The sequence below is a fragment of the Rutilus rutilus genome (assembly GCF_951802725.1).
Source record: "Rutilus rutilus genome assembly, chromosome: 20".
Lineage (NCBI taxonomy): Eukaryota > Metazoa > Chordata > Actinopteri > Cypriniformes > Leuciscidae > Rutilus > Rutilus rutilus.
The window spans coordinates 30,767,399-30,786,099 of NC_140225.1; the positions used below are offsets into that span (position 1 = coordinate 30,767,399).

Below are 18,701 nucleotides of genomic sequence, written 5' to 3' on the forward strand. Positions count from 1 at the left end.
GAGAAAGGATTTTGTAAAGATAAAACCGATTTTAAATTCATCTTGAAAGAGATATTGCGGCTGGCTTTACCTTGAAAGTCGAGAACGGTCCAATCACACAAGGCCAAAATATAAAAAAAAACAACTTTGATTCGCTGAAATCAAAAGTGGGAGGGTCTGGCACAAGGCCAATCTGAAACAAACCAATTAGAGTTTAAGAATAATTAGGCACGTTGATTTTCTGATCATATATATATTTTTTTTTCAGGCACATTTGACCAGTTCCAAACCACATTAATCTCAATAACTACTATTCATTTTGTATTGAATCATTTATAAGTGATATATAATTTTTCATGAAAGCTGGAAATAAAAAACGCCTTGTATTCAGGTATGCATGATTATTAGGCAAGTTTTCTTTTACAGATAAAATAAGCCACAAAAATAAGAGAGAGGTAAAGATTTGAACTAAGATTACAATTTTAACACATAATGAAAATGTGCATGAGTTTCAGATGAATTTACAGGTTTCAATATTCATACTATGTTTACATATGACTCAGTAAAGCCCTGCCATTCAGTTCTATTTATTTAATGAATCATAATGCGATCGTATTATTCAACGCACTATTATTATGTTTGAGACATCAACCACTGGTCGATGACCATAATGTTTGTATAAACTGTAGGTAACAACTGGTAAAATGTTCATCTAGGTCATAAAAAACATAATATTTTCTTCTCAGCCATGTCAACAATTGTCCGTGAGTGAAATCTCCTCCCATCCGTTGTCTGATTGGCCTTTCGCAAGGATTCCTGGGTAGTTAAAAGGCTTGTTCGACTTCATGCAGCTCTGCGCAGACCGATCGGCGGCTGACTTAAAGCAGTGCATGCCGGTTAGAAATTTTGTCCGACTTGATACAGCGCCGACGCCACGTGACTGTGACGTATGCCATCAAAGTACCACGAGAGCAATTCGAGAGTAGCCGGAGAACTCAGCCAGCGCAGCTTCTCAAGAGCGGCTGCACTGGGCTGCATGTGGGCTGATGACGACACAGCTGTTCCACGATTGGCCGGATTCACCGCATGACAACGATCACGTGTGTTTCGTGTTTATTCGAACACCTTTAGTTCCTCTAAAGCTCTCATATCAGTTTATTATAACAGTAAACACTCTTTTTATGTCGTTGTCATGTTATATTGTGTCATGTTTATCAAATTAAAACTGCTTAAAAAACGTAGACTCCACTTCATTGATAGTTGAACTTTATTCTTGTTCAAACAGACGCTGTATGAAGCAGTACATTTAAAGTATTGAATGAAAATGTCTCTGAAACATCTGTGTATTATTTGGCAAATATTGCATTTATTTCACTGCAGCTGTGGTAAAGTATGCAAACACCACGTGAGCGGTCACTACGGGAACCAGAAAGTGTCCGACTTCACGTCTCCGTTTGCAGCTCCTCCCCGCCTGCACACGGCTACTCTCGCCGATCGGTTGCATCCAGCCGCAGCCGATGTCGAACACACCTAAAGTGTGCGGAGCCTGCATCTATGCGGGCTTCGCGGAAGACCGCTTCAAGGGTACAAAGGGGGCGCTGCTGAGCACACTTCAGAGCGTTAAAATGCTGAATGGGACGGCCTACGGACTCGTAGCCTCAGCGAGCACGCGCAATTTAAGTCCACGAGACCGAAAGTCCACATGAAGTGCGCCATTTGGGACAGGGTCAAACTGTCGATCAAAGCTCATAACGGAGTATATTGGACAGCCATTGATAGTACATCGGTTTTACACTCGTTGTTGCAGTGCAATGTGGGATTGAATAAGTGCACTCAATAATGTCCACTATGGTTTCGGACACTACAAATGTCTGTCCTCTCAAATAACGCCCTATTTGAGGGTATAGGGAGCGATTTCGGACTCAACCAGGGACTACAACGAGAGGTTTCAGGACATCTTTCAGGTCCGGGAGTCTCCTGCATATTGATAGAGGCTCTCTGACGGCCGCAAATTATATGCATGTTTGTTATATGCATATTGGAAAGCAGTGTCTCAGCGAGCCTCAACAGCGCCACCTTGTTACCGGAGATAGCCTACACGATCCATTATCAATCTTTGTTTACACTGAATGTAATAAAATCAGAATCATTCTCACGTTTCGATGCCTCCCTAGTTATGATTTGTCACTGAAGTTTTAATCAGGCTACTTATCCGGTCGGCCGAGTAAAATTCCACTTGTCCTAGACGAGCGTTAATGTTGAACCCTGTAGTTCCCTTTCAAAAGGGAACTCGCACTGTGTCGATGACGCTATGGGGAACACCCTCCTCCACGTGAACCGGTGTCTGAAAGCTTATCCAATCACGGCAATCGTTATTGACCGGCGACAGCCTATGACGTCACTACTAGTCCAACCCGGAAGTATAAAAGGGGCGCCTAGAGAACATGTGATCCTCTTTTCGTCTTCAGGGACTGTTTTGTTTGTTCGAGCAAACTACGCTTATGTTGATGGTCTGGCTGGTGATGCCTTGCGCTCAATGGCTGTGTTGCAACATAGCAGGCTGATCTGCTGAAAGATTTGGACCACGGTCAGGGTCTTTATTCAAGAGAATTCATAACGTTATGTAATATAGCGCATTATAATTTGCCGTATATTCCCATATATTTATGAACAAATAACGATGATGGTGAGAGAACATTGTGCTTAATAAATTTTTCATCTTCAAACCAAACTTGGGTCTTCAGCCGACAAAGTTTGAATCCCGTCTGGCTAGTGCGCTTCCCATAATGTTCACGCATTAGGTCAGTAGGCGCAGAGTAGACGGTCTTTTGTGGCTGTTTGAACACATTTGATCACACGAGCGTTTACACTACGAAAACAATCTGGTTGAATGTGTTTTCTTCCTCTGGAAGTGGTTAAAGCAACACTAGGGAAAATTATTTACCTTAAAATAATGTTTCCAAAATCGTATCAGTGGCTCATCAAGTCGTAACAGGGTGAAAGGCACTTCTGGATTCGCTTTGCAGTCCTATATCTGCTATAACCACACTATGCAAGTTTGCCAAACCGGGTCGCGTTTCTGTAGTCCGAATGAGACATAGGAAAACTACAAGTTTGACTTGCTTTACGTCAAGCGTTACAATAGTCATTATTCCGTTTTTCTTCGTTTCTGATGTCGCAATACATCATACTTTCATGAAATCATGCATCATACTCTACCTTGTCCTTGGACATTGTTCATTCCAAAGCCGGTGCTAGATAAACAGCGAGCGTGCGTGCGACAGTAGGCTGCGGACGGCGAACTTACTTACGACAGCGGTAATGGACAATTCCGCTTCCAACCTGTAGGGCGACCGAAGAGGAAAAGTTCCTTAGTGTTGCTTTAAAAGTGGACAAGCTCAAAAAGTTTAGACCCCGTTTACACCTGTATTTAGCGTCGTCCACTTGTGATCCGATCGACCAAAACTCATCTTACTTTGAGAAACTGTTTATATTACAGACTGATGCCTCTGAGAGGGGTGTGGGGGCGGAGCTTCTACAGGGACCTAAGGAGGAACGACATCCTGTGGAGCTCATTCTCTCCTTAGATATTTTGGGGTTTAGATTTATATTATATTGAGTACTTTTGTTGAGTTAAGGTTAAGTAAAAGTACATTCCTTTTGGAATAAGTTTTTTTCATTTTCATTTCATTTTATTGTTTATTTTTACAGGGACAATGCACAATTAAAAGTAATTGCACCAGAGTTAGCTAATAGCTAGTTTTCATCTGCTGTCCCTGGGCAGGTAAACAAATAAAATAACATACAATATTACATATACACCACATAAATCATCACAATACATATGTCCAGGAATGTAAAATGTACAAAATCAGCATATAAAACAGATCATTTACAACACAGTCATTAATGGTTGCTGTTATTTGTAGCTTATGTAGTAGTGTTGTTGTTAGTCTTCCCCTGTGTGTCAAAATTGGTCTGATCAGCCAATATATAAGTACCCGTTGTTTCTTTTGTAGGAAGTCAGATGTATTTTTGAGTCTTTTATGTTCAGAGCTTTAGTTACCGTCTGTTTATTTGACCTTTTTTTGGGGCCCAAAACTTTAGCTTTATTTTGTTGCCATGATTGTTGGGAAATAAAAATCCTTACTTTTGAACTTCCCTTGTGACTCCTCTTGCTTAACTGCTTGGTCCCTGACATAGTGTCAACGTAATGTTTAGTTTGTTTTGGTTTTCTCTCGTCACATGTGTTCCTTTGTTCTCTTTTAGTTAATTATCTTTGTGTATTTAAGTTCGTGCTTGAGTTCAGTTCTTGCTCCTGTATTGTTATGTATGGCAAGTTGGCTATTATCCTTGAAATATTTATCTAATAAACCTTGTATACCTTCATCCTCGTCTTCCTTGAACTTTACAAGTAGACCCTTGCATTTTCACTTCTAAGTTTTGTCATAGATCAGGAATGTTTAAAAGCATTTATTCTTTTCTATTCTTTGAAAGCATTTATTTAAAGGGGTCACATCGTATTTTTAAATACCCCAATACCCAACTTGAGGGTGAGTAAATAATGATGACAGAATGTTTTAGATTATTGAATTTGTTTTTGGGTAACTGTTCCTTCAAGTTTCAAGATTTCCCTGAATCTTTGCAATAATACAAGAATGGAAACAAGAAAAGAGACTGACTCTGCATGCAGGGTTTTTTTTTTTACATAACCACAAAGATTATATTAAATAAGCATTTATTTAAAGGGACCATGTCATAATTTTTTATAAGCCCACTAAGATCCACTTATAATGTTCAAGTTTTATTAAGCTGAATGATTAATACAGCCTAAAATTAACACTAAATTAACACAAGTAAAAATCAGCGTTGGCAAGTATATGAAACGGTGTCAATCACCAGTTGGCCAGTAATATTTTTATGATTTCTAACAATGCAATGTTGTGAGAACATGAGAGCCAACATGACCGACGCTCGGATTGATGGACCAGCGCTGCATCGAAAGTTTAAGGCGTGCCAATTTAAACATGCAAGCGCAAGAAGCAAAAGTTTGACCTCAATTTGTTATTCGCAAGTGGTGTGGGAAGTTTCTGTGCGCAAAAGCGCGTGCCCAGAAAGCTGTGACTCAGACAGCGCGCGAATACTGTTCTTCTCTGGCCAATGAACGAACAGTGTATGATTATGATTCAGGCAGCATTACTGGTCAGAAGTCAGATTGGATCAGAACATTGGGAATATTTTCCAGTTCCATCTGGTTGAAGATCGGAGTCACGCCAATATGGAGACGAGTTTGTTGAGGATCGGTGCCGATGGCTGTCGTGTCGATGAGGCCTTCACAGGGCTGATGAGGCTGACCCTTGAGGAAGGCGTTGTGGTCGTGTCTAGGCGCAGGTCCACCATCTGATCTGGATACGGCCCGGATCTGGCTGACTCAGAATAAACAGACTAACATTAGCAGAGATGCCATTCTTCTCATGATGTTACGAGTACATCAGGTCAGGTCATCATAGTCAGTTAAACAGCTGAGAAAGAAAACACACATGTACAGTATAAGTAGGCTATATTGGATCAGTGCATTAGGTCTTAAAGTGACAGCAGCCTAATAATCCTCAAACAACAAAGGACCACGAAAAGAAAAAGAAAAAAAAATCACTCACACACTGAATAACTTTTGTAACTTTAATGAAGATTAATCTGTTTAATTTAGTAAATAATGCAGTGTTATTTTACATTTGATTAATTTATTAAATTGAAAATTATGAATTTTCACAAGTATCTAAATTTTGGTGTCATGCCTGTCAAACTGTCTGTTTTTGCAAAAAAAGTTTCATGGCCGGTAAAACTTTTTTATGGCAGGTAAATTTTTGGCCATTGGCAGGTCATTATGGCTTAAAAAAATGGCCATTGGCAGGTCATTTCATAATCATATGATGAACTTTACACAGTTTTTGAACTGGTCTTCAGCTGAATAATGGCACTACTGTCTTAGAGCTGCTTTACAGCACGACTGAATTCTGTTTGAGTCATTGATCATTATCCTCCTGTTTATCACTGTAAAGCTGCTTTGAACATTCTGAATTGTATAAAGCGCTATAGAAATAACTTGACTTGACTTTGAAAACAAAGCAACTGTGTCTGTGATGACTTGAGGACTTCTTTCCAGTTTTCAGTCTCTCATGTTCTTGCTCAGACGTGGACAGGTTTGAGTTTCCCGTCAGGATGATATCCATCCAATCCTGTGTTTAATCCAGTGTGTTTTTTTGTAGACTGGATGGTGTGTGTCCAACCCTGGAGAAGAAAAGCAAAATAATTCTTAACTCTGACAGTCTATTACATCCCAAGCTTTGGGCTGGACTCCAGCAAGCCAAATATGTTATTTCATATCCAATACAAAGATTTTATGAACATGTGAACTCATAATTGTCTCTTTTAGAGCTTCTTTAGCCGAACTGAATTCTGTTAGTTATTTTCCTGTTTATGGGGAGAGTGGGGTGAGTTGTGCCAGTTTTTACTCAAAGTGACTTTAAAGTGAGGCCATGGCAGTAATGCCTTCAACTTAAGGATGTACATATATTTCAGGATGCGGTGCATCCCTGAGAACAATAACTTTGGATCTGAAATAAATTGTTTCAGAAATATAGCTCTTGGGAAGAAAGTGGTCATTTCAATGTTATGAACCGTAATGCTATATGAAAAGCAAGATAAATTCAATACACAATTACTCATTTAAGGTTTATTTAGATATTGTCACCCTGGAATACCATAGCATGCGTTTTTCCTACTATGGTCAATTGCATAGGGATTTTGTATTGAACATAACTCTGGATCACAGTGTCATAGAGACAAGGGGGCGGGCTCATTTTACTCAGACGACCAATCAGTCTCTCAGGATCATTGTGAAGCTATCAAGCTATGCCCTAGCAACCATTTAGAGCACCATAGCAACACATATGATATTTGTAAATCATTTCAGGCAAAAAGGCTTTGGCAATAGATGCCTGTTGACATAGCGCTGTCAATTATGTAACATATAAGAATAAAGTGACTAGGCTAATTTCTAAACATCCTATTGTGACATAGGCCACTTAAAAACGGAATAAAACTTCTCTTTAATAACATAGTGCAAACTCAAAACTGAAATCAGTGTTAGCTAAATTAAACAAATAGCAGGCAGGTCTAAGTTAAACAATGATGAGGCATGCCCATCTCCTCACTTCTCAAGATTATCCCCTGTGAGTATGTAGGTCTAGGTGGTCTGGATCTGGCACAACTTAACCCAGGCCCTTTGGCACAAATCACCCCAGACCCACAAGTTTGAAAAACTAGCATGATCCAGCAGTTAAGAGCTAACATCATGCTAACTGTATAGACTCATTGTGTAGACTACTAAAGCTCTAAAACATGTGTGAAATGTTTTCAAACTTGTCTATAATTGTTCAGACACTACAATCAAAAAACCTTGATGGGGCCCCGCCCCTGCCTGTCCCCGCCCCCCAATTTAACCCATTGTTCATCATTAACCAGCACAAATTGAAATTATAACAATTGGTAAATCTGATAAATGACAGAGCAATTCATCACATCAAATATACTATTTAATGTTATATTTCAAATTACAAATATACAAAAATATAACAAATTGCTCCAAACAGTTTGGAAAAACAAATCTTTTTGCATTTTGAATGTGTCTAGTCGTAATGGTATAATGATTTATTGTGTGGTGGGACATTGTGAACAAATGACATATTAGAGTATTAAGGTGTGTGTTTGTGTTTGTGTGTGTGTGTACACAAGAGCAGGGCTGGACTGGGACAAAAAAATCGGCCCTGGCATTTTGGCCCAGACTGGCCCACTATATAAACACCACCCATCTTTGCACGCCCTTAATTGCATACCATCTCCTATTCCTTAAAACCACTAATGCCATGTAATGAGTGAGTATAGGAACGAGTGAGAGTTAACAGATGAAATAAGTAAAAATTTGACATTTATTAATACAGTTGAACTATACTCCACAGTGATGAATCCTAAAACAAGCTATAAGCTGCATTGGCATAGCAATACCCGTGTTTCTTACAGGATTTTTGGTAAAATTGTGGTGGGTGGACCTCTGTCCTTCTGAGAGTTCAAAATTAAAAGCTCCAAACCATATTCAGTGTGCCAATTAAACAAGGAAAAATGTAAAACTCTTTTAGTTCCAGTGTCTATTTACATTACACTACATAATAATGTTATAATATTAATCCAATGACAGTAATAGCCATATTTTGTAAAAACAAATGCACTAAAAAATAAAGGAAACTTTCATAATTAGATTTGTACCTATTTCTATACTTGAAAGAGATAAGCACATGATCTTTTATTTTGACGGAAACTGCATCAAGCTTTTATTTTGGCTGAAAACATGGTTTACAAACGCCTCTCATTAAATTTCTAGTGAATTGCAGTAATCGTCAACTATGCAGATGTGGAAATAATCTGTAACTGGGTTATGGGTTCCTACACTCATGACATATCCTAAGTGTTTTGAAAGTAGTTCTGCTTACCGCGGACTCTACACTTTCTCATCTCTCTCCTGATCCAGATCCTCCTCACTATCATCATCATCACAGGAGCTGATGAAGGGCAGAAAACATACTGTATATTCTGACACAGTTTACAGCGTCTGCTTTAAGGGCCTGTTTCTATTGTTTCGCGATATTTCTCTGCACATTCCTTGCGTTTCTTCTCCATCTCGCTGACTATTTTGACAGATACACACTGACACTGCTGCACGCTCGCTCACTCGTTTAAAGTTGTGATTGGGCCAGCCCAGTGTCAATCAAGAAAAGAGCCAATGGGCCGCTGATCTACGTGTTTCATGGGCTGGTCTGTCAGAAAAAAAAAACTAACGCTGACTTTTTTTGACCAATGCAGGGTTCTCAAGTCTCACGCATTGGCCGTGAGACACACGCAATTCAACCAGTTCACACGCTCACACGCCACACCATGTATTTCTCACGCTGAAAAGGCAACGCCAACCAAGTTGTCCTGCAAGCTTTATATATAACGTTGTGTACGAGGCGCACGCACACGCACCATACGTTCGTTACTAGGTAACCAACAACATCGCGCGAACGCGCTGGGTTTGTGCTGGTGTAATGCATTGGTCAAAAAAAGTCAGCGTTAGTTTTTTTTTTTCTGACAGACCAGCCCATGAAACACGTAGATCAGCGGCCCATTGGTTCTTTCCTTGATTGACACTGGACTGGCCCAATCACAACTTTAAACGAGTGAGCGAGCGTGCAGCAGTGTCAGTGTGTATCTGTCAAAATAGTCAGCTAGATGGAGAAGAAACGCAAGGAATGTGCAGAGAAATATCGCGAAACAATAGAAACAGGCCCTTAAAGCAGACGCTGTAAACTGTGTCAAAATATACAGTATGTTTTCTGCCCTTCATCAGCTCCTGTGATGATGATGATAGTGAGGAGGATCTGGATCAGGAGAGAGATGAGAAAGTGTAGAGTCCGCGGTAAGCAGAACTACTTTCAAAACACTTAGGCTATGTCATGAGTGTAGGAACCCATAACCCAGTTACAGATTATTTCCACATCTGCATAGTTGACGATTACTGCAATTCACTAGAAATTTAATGAGAGGCGTTTGTAAACCATGTTTTCCGCCAAAATAAAAGCTTGATGCAGTTTGCGTCAAAATAAAAGATCATGTGCTTATCTCTTTCAAGTATAGAAATAGGTACAAATCTAATTATGAAAGTTTCCTTTATTTTTTAGTGCATTTGTTTTTACAAAATATGACTATTACTGTCATTGGATTAATATTATAACATTATTATGTAGTGTAATGTAAATAGACACTGGAACTAAAAGAGGTTTACATTTTTCTTTGTTTAATTTGCACACTGAATATGGCGGCATGCCCCCAACCCCCCCTAGAAGGACAGAGGTCCACCCACCACAATTTTACCAAAAATCCTGTAAGAAACACGGGTATTGCTATGCCAATGCAGCTTATAGCTTGTTTTAGGATTCATCACTGTGGAGTATAGTTCAACTGTATTAATAAATGTCAAATTTTTACTTATTTCATCTGTTAACTCTCACTCGTTCCTATACTCACTCATTACATGGCATTAGTGGTTTTAAGGAATAGGAGATGGTATGCATATATTTAAGGGCGTGCAAAGATGGGTGGTGTTTATGATCATATAGTGGGCCAGTCTGGGCCAAAATGCCAGGGCCGATTTTTTGTCCCAGTCCAGCCCTGCTCTTGTGTACACACACACACAAACACAAACACACACCTTAATACTCTAATATGTCATTTGTTCACAATGTCCCACCACACAATAAATCATTATACCATTTCGACTAGACACATTCAAAATGCAAAAAGATTTGTTTTTCCAAACTGTTTGGAGCAATTTGTTATATTTTTGTATATTTGTAATTTGAAATATAACATTAAATAGTATATTTGATGTGATGAATTGCTCTGTCATTTATCAGATTTACCAATTGTTATAATTTCAATTTGTGCTGGTTAATTATGAACAATGGGTAAAATTGGGGGGCGGGGACAGGCGGGGGCGGGGCTCCATTAGGGCTCCTCCCCTAACCGCATGTGATCTCACTCCAAGCTTTTGATAAAACTTGAGAACCCTGCCAATGCATTACACCAGCACAAACCCAGCGCGTTCGCGCGATGTTGTTGGTTACCTACTAACGAACGTATGGTGCGTGTGCGTGCGCCTCGTACACAACGTTATATATAAAGCTTGCAGGACAACTTGGTTGGCATTGCCTTTTCAGCGTGAGAAATACATGGTGTGGCGTGTGAGCGTGTGAACTGGTTGAATTGCGTGTGTCTCACGGCCAATGCGTGAGACTTGAGAACCCTGGTTTCAGGTGTGTGTCAGACAGTGCGAGTGTCCTGAGTTCATGGCTTATTGCACTTCCTTGCTAACAAAAATATAATGGTAACGGAGTGTAAAATGTGCCATCTGTCTAATGCGTGATGGCATTTAGTGTCTGGAATAGGCCCCGCCCACAGCAGAGATAACGAGACATGAAGTAGCTATAGCAAAGAGTATAGAAGCTCTTTGGCTATAGTTATACGTTTTGAGCAGTCGGAGAATTATCAGTTAAAACAAGTGTCTAAAACACATAAATAACTGCTCTATTGTGGATTTATTCTGCAATGAACTTGTTAGGCTACTTTTGACATGTGTTTTTCAAGATTCAAGATTTTATTTGTCACATACACAGTTATATACAGAATATACAACCAGTAGTGAAATGTAAATAGGGTGAACTCCAAGATAGTGCAATGTTATAAAAACACTAAAAATATTAACAATTTAAGCAATATAAGATAAAATTCTAATAATAATAATAATTAAAAATTAAATAGATAAAAAAAAAAATAATTAAAAAAAAAAAAAAAAAAAAAAAATTTTTTGGCGTCGAGTGTGTTATTTTATATCGAGTTATTTTGACTTTGTATTACCAGGCACAACCGTGATTAATTTGTGCATTGTCTTGTGTTTTATGTAGATCTGATTCATTCTCAATGAAGTGAAACCCCTATTTCCACGTTTTATATCTCCATTGTGCATGTAATATGTATAAAATATGTTGTTACTTAATGTGTTTAATGGATTGATTGTTTTATTCATGTAGTATTGTGCATATTCACCACTAGGTGGGGATGTTTCCCTTCACATATAGTTTAATTGAGTTGTTCAGCATTTTAATTGAGTTGATTTGTGATTTAATTCACTGAAAATGAATTATAATTGTCAATCTGCAAAATTGTACTCACTATATGATCACAACGCAAAAAGATTACATTGAATTAAAATATTAAAAAGAAGAGTAGTACTGTTTTAAATAAACATTTCTAATAAATTTATATTTTTGAACTTAAATACGCAAGCTTGATAAAAATGATCATTCTAGAAGAAAATTTCAGATGGCACTTAGAGGCTTTTGCATCTGAACTCTTCATACATATACATATTCACCGGTGCTCCACTTTTAAGTTTAGTTTGATAAACATAGTGAACTGTGTTTTTTTCCATTTGTATTAGGATGCAATAAAACAGTCAGCTGTGTTTAGAAATAGGCCAAATGCATTGCATGGTAGCTCATTTATAAAACAATAAGCCGGTCTGTCACAGGTTGAGGGACATTGCGATTTAAGAGACAGATTTTGAGATTGTCTGATTTTAATGTTTTTTTACCACTAATTGATTTTTAAGAAAGCCTCATGTGAGCAAGACTCTGAGATTGTAGCTGGTTTTATACTCTCAGAATATGATGTTGTTGATGATGATATTATAATAAAGCTAATAAAAGATTTTACAGGATCCACCTCTTAGTTTCTTCAGCTGTTTTAATTCAGTGATGTATAGAAGCTTGTTTCCGCCACAGAATAAAAGGTAATTGCACCTTTTTATCTCACAATTCACATTTCTAAACTCCTTATATCCCGCAATTCTGACTTTTTTCTCATAATTTCTAGCCTTGATTAATTTGGACAAAAATCATCCCTGCACAATGTCCATTGCATTGTGATGGTGGGAGTGGTCCTATGTGTGCATATACAATGCAGTTTTCTCTGTATATGTATATATATATGATGTGCATGGATAAATCATTTATAATAAATTATTTCTTTATTGCAATATTCAATAAAAACAAGAATTGTCCAATTGTCCATTTCATGGTGACTTTAATATGTTGTTCAGGCCACATGTGCATACTATGATTATCTTCACTTTATGCATATTTATAATACAGAGAATATAGTATATTTATACATGAAAATGAGCTATTTTGGCTTTAAATGTAAACACCATTGTTAATTCATGTGTATCGTCCTAATAAATAAAGTTTAATTTTTTTATTCAGTTCATTTTACAAAGTACAAATGTTGGTGATGCTTCGTTCCCTTGTTCATTCGCTGGTATCCTTAGGCACGCTCCGCTTTTTACATGGACTTCGCTGACTTGCACCTACATTTTCCTTTTGAGGAAATGTAATGATAAGTAAGACGGAAGCAATAGCAAGTAAAATGATGATTTATTGAACAGATGTTTACACAGGAAAACTCAGAACAGGCAGATGATCGCTTGATGCCGAAAGTCAGACCAGGAACACAGACTGCAGGAGAGCGGTGACGCAGGGACTGAGATGGGCGATCCAGGGGTGAGTGAAGCAGAGAAGATAATCCAGAGGTGAGAACGGGAGTGAAGCAATCCGGTATCCAGTGAGACGGGAAACACGAGGAATACAGGAAACAGGCACGAACACGGGAAGCTTCAACAACGATCTGACAAACACAAGACGAAAGACAGGGCATTAAGTATTAAGTATTAAATATTGTTATTAAGTAAGCTGGCTAGATGGTCTGCAGCTGCCGCTGATGATGATAATAAGCGGTAACGCCCACAAGAAACAATCAGCGCAAAGGAGACCCACACACACACACACACACACACACACAAGACCAGAATGAGACAGCGGATCTACCAACTGTGACAGGAAATAGACATAATCAGGTTTAATAAGCTGGAAGGAGGTAAAAAAGACATATAACTTGTTTCACCATGAGGGGTCTATGAATTTGACTGAAATATACAAAGTATTCTAAATTGAGGATAACAAACAAAGTAGCTTAGTTGAAGACCGTGTTTGTTTGTTTTTAATAAATCTGAAAATAATTTATCATAATAAGAGATGATTTTCGACAATTACCCTGAATATCTGGGGGAAATGTGGGTCCCTCTCAATGTCTATGGTGGTTGCAGCCTTAGCTGAAGTTTTTACCTTGGAGGTCAGGAAACCAAGTCTTGTGTTTTCTCTTCAATTCAGCTTTCTCTTCTTCACTTGGTTTAGAGTCAGATACTGGAGGAATAAAAAATCATTAAGACACAATTGATGGAAATAATCAATATTAGAGAACAACTTTTATGTTCAAGAATTTATTTCTGGGGAAAAAACAAATTAACGAGTATCCTAAATGTTTAAGAGAAATCGTCTGGGTTATGTATGTAACCCTCGTTCCCTGAGTAGGAGACGTTACGCTGTGACGACGAATGGGGTTTCGCTTAGAAAGCCTCTCGCCTTCGAGTATTATAAAACGGCAGCCTTCTCTTCTCCACTTGGTTTAGATTCAGATACTGGAGGAATGAAAAATAATAATTAAGATACAATTGGTGGAAATAATATATTAATAATCTAAAAGAAAACAGTATCTTTTGTTGTTGTGGCGCTGGCTGAATTTCTTACCTTCAATGCCAGGAAACCAGGTCTGGAGCTTCCTTCTGAACTCAGCCTTCTCTTCTTCAGCGTGTTTAGAGTCAGAAACTACTGAATTAAAAAAAAAAAAACATCAAGTGACACAATTGGTGAAAAAAATATACTAATATATATATAAACTTGACTTGACTATAAAAAGAACATTACAATGAACAAAAATTTGAAAACCTCACTACAAATAATCCAGAATTGAAGACAAATGCTAATAATCTACTCTGTCTGTTACTCTTCCTCACACCTGAAATCTCTGATCGAGTGAATCTCCTGAAGTTCTCCATCCTACAGTAGATCATTTCTAATCCACTTATGTTGTAAGATCTGCTGTAACGTCGGGCGTTTAGTTGGATCCAGGGTTAGGCACTGGCTAATCAGATCACTGCATTCTGTACACATTTTATCAAGGAGAGAGCTGGTTAGTCATGACCATGTGACACTAATGTTGGCATCTATGAAAACAGCATCTGAAACATGATTAATATAAGGTAAAGTGTTCTTTATCTTTGCTTTAAAGGTGAAGTATGTATTGTCTTCTGCACTAGTGGCACGTTGCGAAATTACAAAATAAAGCATATTTTAAAAAACCTACGTCATCACGTCATCCCCAACTCAAACATCACAAACGCAGCTCTTACTGGTACTTGTGAAGGCATGTTTCAGGTCCAACATATTAGGAATACTTTTAGCTGTGTTGCATTTGTCTTTATGAACATTTGTCTTTTGATCTGTTCACTTTGACGAGTTCATGACCTGTTTAATCTCCGAAAGTAGAAATGCAGTGAATTTTGGCTTTCACTTCTGTGACTAAAGCTACATTTCTTATAGTATTTAACTATATATCAAAAATTTTACACACTTCAGCTTTAACTGTGTCTGTACTGAGCCTTTTGCTTTATGTGTGTGTTCATCAATGTTATTAATATCATTCATTCACCGTTGGATAAGCTGGTGTTCTGAAATGTAAGTTTGGCTCCTTTGGTTTCCGTTGGATTGTGAAAAGGAGGACATGCGTTCACCATCTCGTACAGCAACACTCCAAGAGCCCAGACATTTGCTGGGACGGCGTGAAATCGAGGTCCTGTGAAGACTTCAGGTGGGCAGTAATCCAGTACTCCTGTAAGCAAGACATTTGTGCATTGTTGAGCAATTTTTTCAAAGTGTCAAATAATCAGCAAGTCATTACATCCAGGTTTCCACACACTCCCAAAATGCTCACCAATGTAAATGTGGCTGTCGTAGCCATCACTACTAAGCAGCTGACCACAGCCAAAGTCTATCAGCTTGAGCTCTAACGTGTCTTTCTTCAACAGGAAATTGTGTGCATGAACATCATTGTGAAAAACGTCATGATCAATGCAGTGTTGCACTGCCAGCACAGCCTGTCGCATGATGACCCGTGCGGTCGTTTCGTCCAGTTGAGGATTACGAATGATAAAGTCCAGCACGCTCTCGCAGGGTTCGGGATACTCCATCACCAGGGTGAATTTTCGAGGGTGCTCAAACCAATCGTGTAGTTCTATGACGTAGGGGCTTATGGGTTCTTGCCTCATCATTAGCAGCAGAGCCACTTCTGTAATGAGAGGTTCGGGACGCCCAGGCTAGAGAAAAGAAAAGAAGGTATTTTTAAAGGTACTTTTCTGTGATCTTTGTAGATCCGATCAACAGAGCCTTTCCAGGCTTATTTGTCCATTACATTTACACCTAATGCTTCCTACAGGTGTATTGACTACAGTAATCAGCACTTAAACAACTAAATACACATTCAGCTTTTGGCCAACTTACAATAGCAAGATAAACATCGTTGCAAGTCTTCCGCATCCGCTTGATGGCAACCTGCAAAAATGAAAAAAGAAACACACTATTCAATAACAGTAACAGCATTCAAGCGCCTGACCTTACACATAACATTTACGATTTGAGCATCTAAGTATTAAATCATCTGTATTAAATATGTTTTGATGCGTGCAAGAGCAAAATGTTTATACAATTCAACAAGACTGCTTTACCTTTTTGCCATCAAATTTGCGTGTTCCCTCGAACACTCTTCCGAATCCTCCAGATCCAATCATCTCTCCCGCGTTATAGAGACTCAAAGGAGTCTGAAAAACAAACAGGAAAATATGAGAAATATATGAGCTTGCTAGATCCTTTGTTTTATAGTAAAAATATCAGTGCAGGTCGAAAAAATAATATTAATATTCTCTGAAAACAAGCCTCAAGATATCTTTAGTGGGAAACAAGACGATAATACTGTTTAAAACAATAATGACTGCAGATTTACCATGATCTGGCTCGACGCCGGAGTGATCTGGATCAGAATCTGGCTCTGAGTCCAGATCTAGTGGAGGAACGAAAGGCTCCACAACATCCACAGCTTTACTGCCAGAACAGCAGCGGGACAGACTCATCCACAAGTTCCTGATGAACCGACACATTCTTTCCATCTTCTTATGTTTTGTAGGTTTCTCTGAAAAAAATAAAAAAAAATAATTAGAAACATCTCTGACCTCACATTTAACAATGATATAACTTCCATTTTACTGTTAAATTCTTATCTTTAATGTCACAAATCCAAAGTAATGCAAATATTTCCAAGCTATCCGCCTGACGACGCCCTGTTTCTGCTTAATGCCTGCATAAATGTCCCTTAGCGGTGACCAACATTTTTTCACAATATTAAGTAATAATCATTTCATTTTATTTGTTTTCGGGTGTGTGTCAGACAGCGCAAGTGAGTTCATGGCTAATTGGCTTAACAAAAATATATTTAAAGAACGTTTTGTCCAACTAAAATATTTCAGAAAAATTTCGCTAAGAAACAGTAAATGTGACCAGACCTTAACTTGTCAAACATTTTAAGCAGTCACCATTCTGCCTTGTTTCAGTCTCACCTGTGGAGCTCTTGTTCACATCCTCCATGGCACCCGGAGCAGTCGGGACATCCGAAGTCTCGACGGGAACTTGACCAGACAGTGGAGGACACGTCCTCTCTTGGAAGCTGTCGGATCTGGACAAACTTCTGTTTCCGCCACTGCCCTGTTCATGTTGGCTCTCAGATCTGCTACTGCTCCTCTTCTCGACGATGTACGAGCCTGTGCTGCTCAAGCTCGACGACGACCCACAAAACCGCCGCACCACATCCCTCACACAGTGGGACAAAGATGGTGTGGACATGATGCCCGGTGGAGAATCTGTGGAAGCAGCTCCACTGGATCTGCCTGAGGCTGAAATATTCCAGACATTTTTAATAATATTAATAATCAAAAAATGCAACTTTCTATTTTTTGCAGTCATCATTCTGCCTTATTTCAGTCTCACCTGTGGAGCTCTTGTTCACATCCTCCATGGCACCTGGCGCAGTCGGGACGTTTGAAGTCTTCATTGGCTCGACGGGAACTTGACCTGGCAGTGGAGGACACGTCCAGTCTTGGAACATTTCTAATAATATTAATAATCAATGTCAGTGGTCACACCCAAAAAAATGCAACTTTCTATATTCAATGACAAATAATTTATGAACTTTAATAAAAGCCTATTCTGACCTCTGCGAGAGTGTTTGGATGAAGTGGACGGACGTCCATCATCTGGCCTCTGCAACTCTCTCTTCCTCTGAGCCGGACCTGTGGACACAGAAACAAACTCACAAGACAGAGGTGTTAAATATCCAGGAATAAGCTCCTGGCTCTGTGCCTGGCTCGGGCCTGGCATCCTCCTTCAAACTGTAATAACAAACAATTCAATACAATAAAATACAATAAAATTCTCCTCAGAAAACCCCCTCCCAATAAAATAAAACAAATAATTAAATAAAACTCCAAACTCCCTCTAAAATGAGAAAAGAACAATCGAGTAGAAGTGTCCACAGAAATAATATGATAAAACTATAAATAAACTATGTAAATGATTATATCCTCCGGATCTCCTTCTAGAATAAAAGTTTCTCTGAAATCCTCCAAACAGCTTCAAAATCGCAAGATCAGCACAGAAAATATTCAGCAAGTCTCTGAATCGCCTCGTCTCAACAAGCAGAAAGCGATTTAGCCTGTTGATATTTGCAGACAGAATTCATAACACGAATTCATAACACGCGTTGCTATAATGAATTCATAACATAACAATAATGTATATGTTTTAGCAACAAAAATTCGAGGCATTACAGTTACAGCATTATTCGAAATGGCTGAAGTCGCGCGTGAGCAGAGCGCGTGAGCGCACATCGCATCTGGAAACAAACTGAATCACTGAATGTTATTGTTAAATAACCATTTAACAAGTGATATAATAATGTATCATAACTGCTTAGCTAAAAATGTAATATGTTAACTTAAAGCATGAAATAAGGTACCACGAATCAGTGAATTTGAGTTTCACGAATCAGTGAATTTGAGTCTGATTAGTGTA

At 38.6% G+C, this 18,701-nt stretch overlaps 2 protein-coding genes across 2 annotated transcripts; both read right to left on the reverse strand.

The window, feature by feature from the left end:
- Nucleotides 1-12,770: 12,770 nt before the first annotated feature.
- Nucleotides 12,771-17,236, reverse strand: LOC311280230 (serine/threonine-protein kinase pim-2-like). The gene is made up of 11 exons (XM_084392206.1): nt 17,192-17,236; nt 16,582-16,767; nt 16,307-16,399; nt 16,083-16,133; nt 15,517-15,898; nt 15,235-15,414; nt 14,542-14,686; nt 14,274-14,354; nt 14,068-14,164; nt 13,812-13,889; nt 12,771-13,314 (listed from the first exon to the last, which is right to left on the reverse strand). Exons 2-7 carry the CDS (start codon nt 16,582-16,584, stop codon nt 14,583-14,585), a joined length of 813 nt encoding a protein of 270 aa, XP_084248332.1. The 5' UTR covers nt 16,585-16,767; nt 17,192-17,236; the 3' UTR covers nt 12,771-13,314; nt 13,812-13,889; nt 14,068-14,164; nt 14,274-14,354; nt 14,542-14,582.
- Nucleotides 16,639-18,015, reverse strand: LOC311279637 (uncharacterized protein; the record flags this gene model as incomplete). The annotated part of the gene is made up of 4 exons (XM_084391264.1): nt 17,843-18,015; nt 17,619-17,738; nt 17,192-17,524; nt 16,639-16,679 (listed from the first exon to the last, which is right to left on the reverse strand). The coding sequence occupies exons 1-4, from the start codon at nt 18,006-18,008 to the stop codon at nt 16,639-16,641; spliced, it is 660 nt and encodes a 219-aa protein (XP_084247390.1). The 5' UTR covers nt 18,009-18,015.
- Nucleotides 18,016-18,701: the final 686 nt, after the last annotated feature.

Bases quoted from the DNA above. Each gene is read 5' to 3' on its own strand.
- LOC311280230 (XM_084392206.1), bottom strand. The intron at 16,134-16,306 runs GTAAAGCAGTCT...TCATTTTTGCAG, and splicing joins GCAAATTTGATGGCAAAAAG to GTTGCCATCAAGCGGATGCG. The intron at 14,687-15,234 runs GTGAATGAATGA...AAATGTGTACAG, and splicing joins GAACACCAGCTTATCCAACG to AATGCAGTGATCTGATTAGC.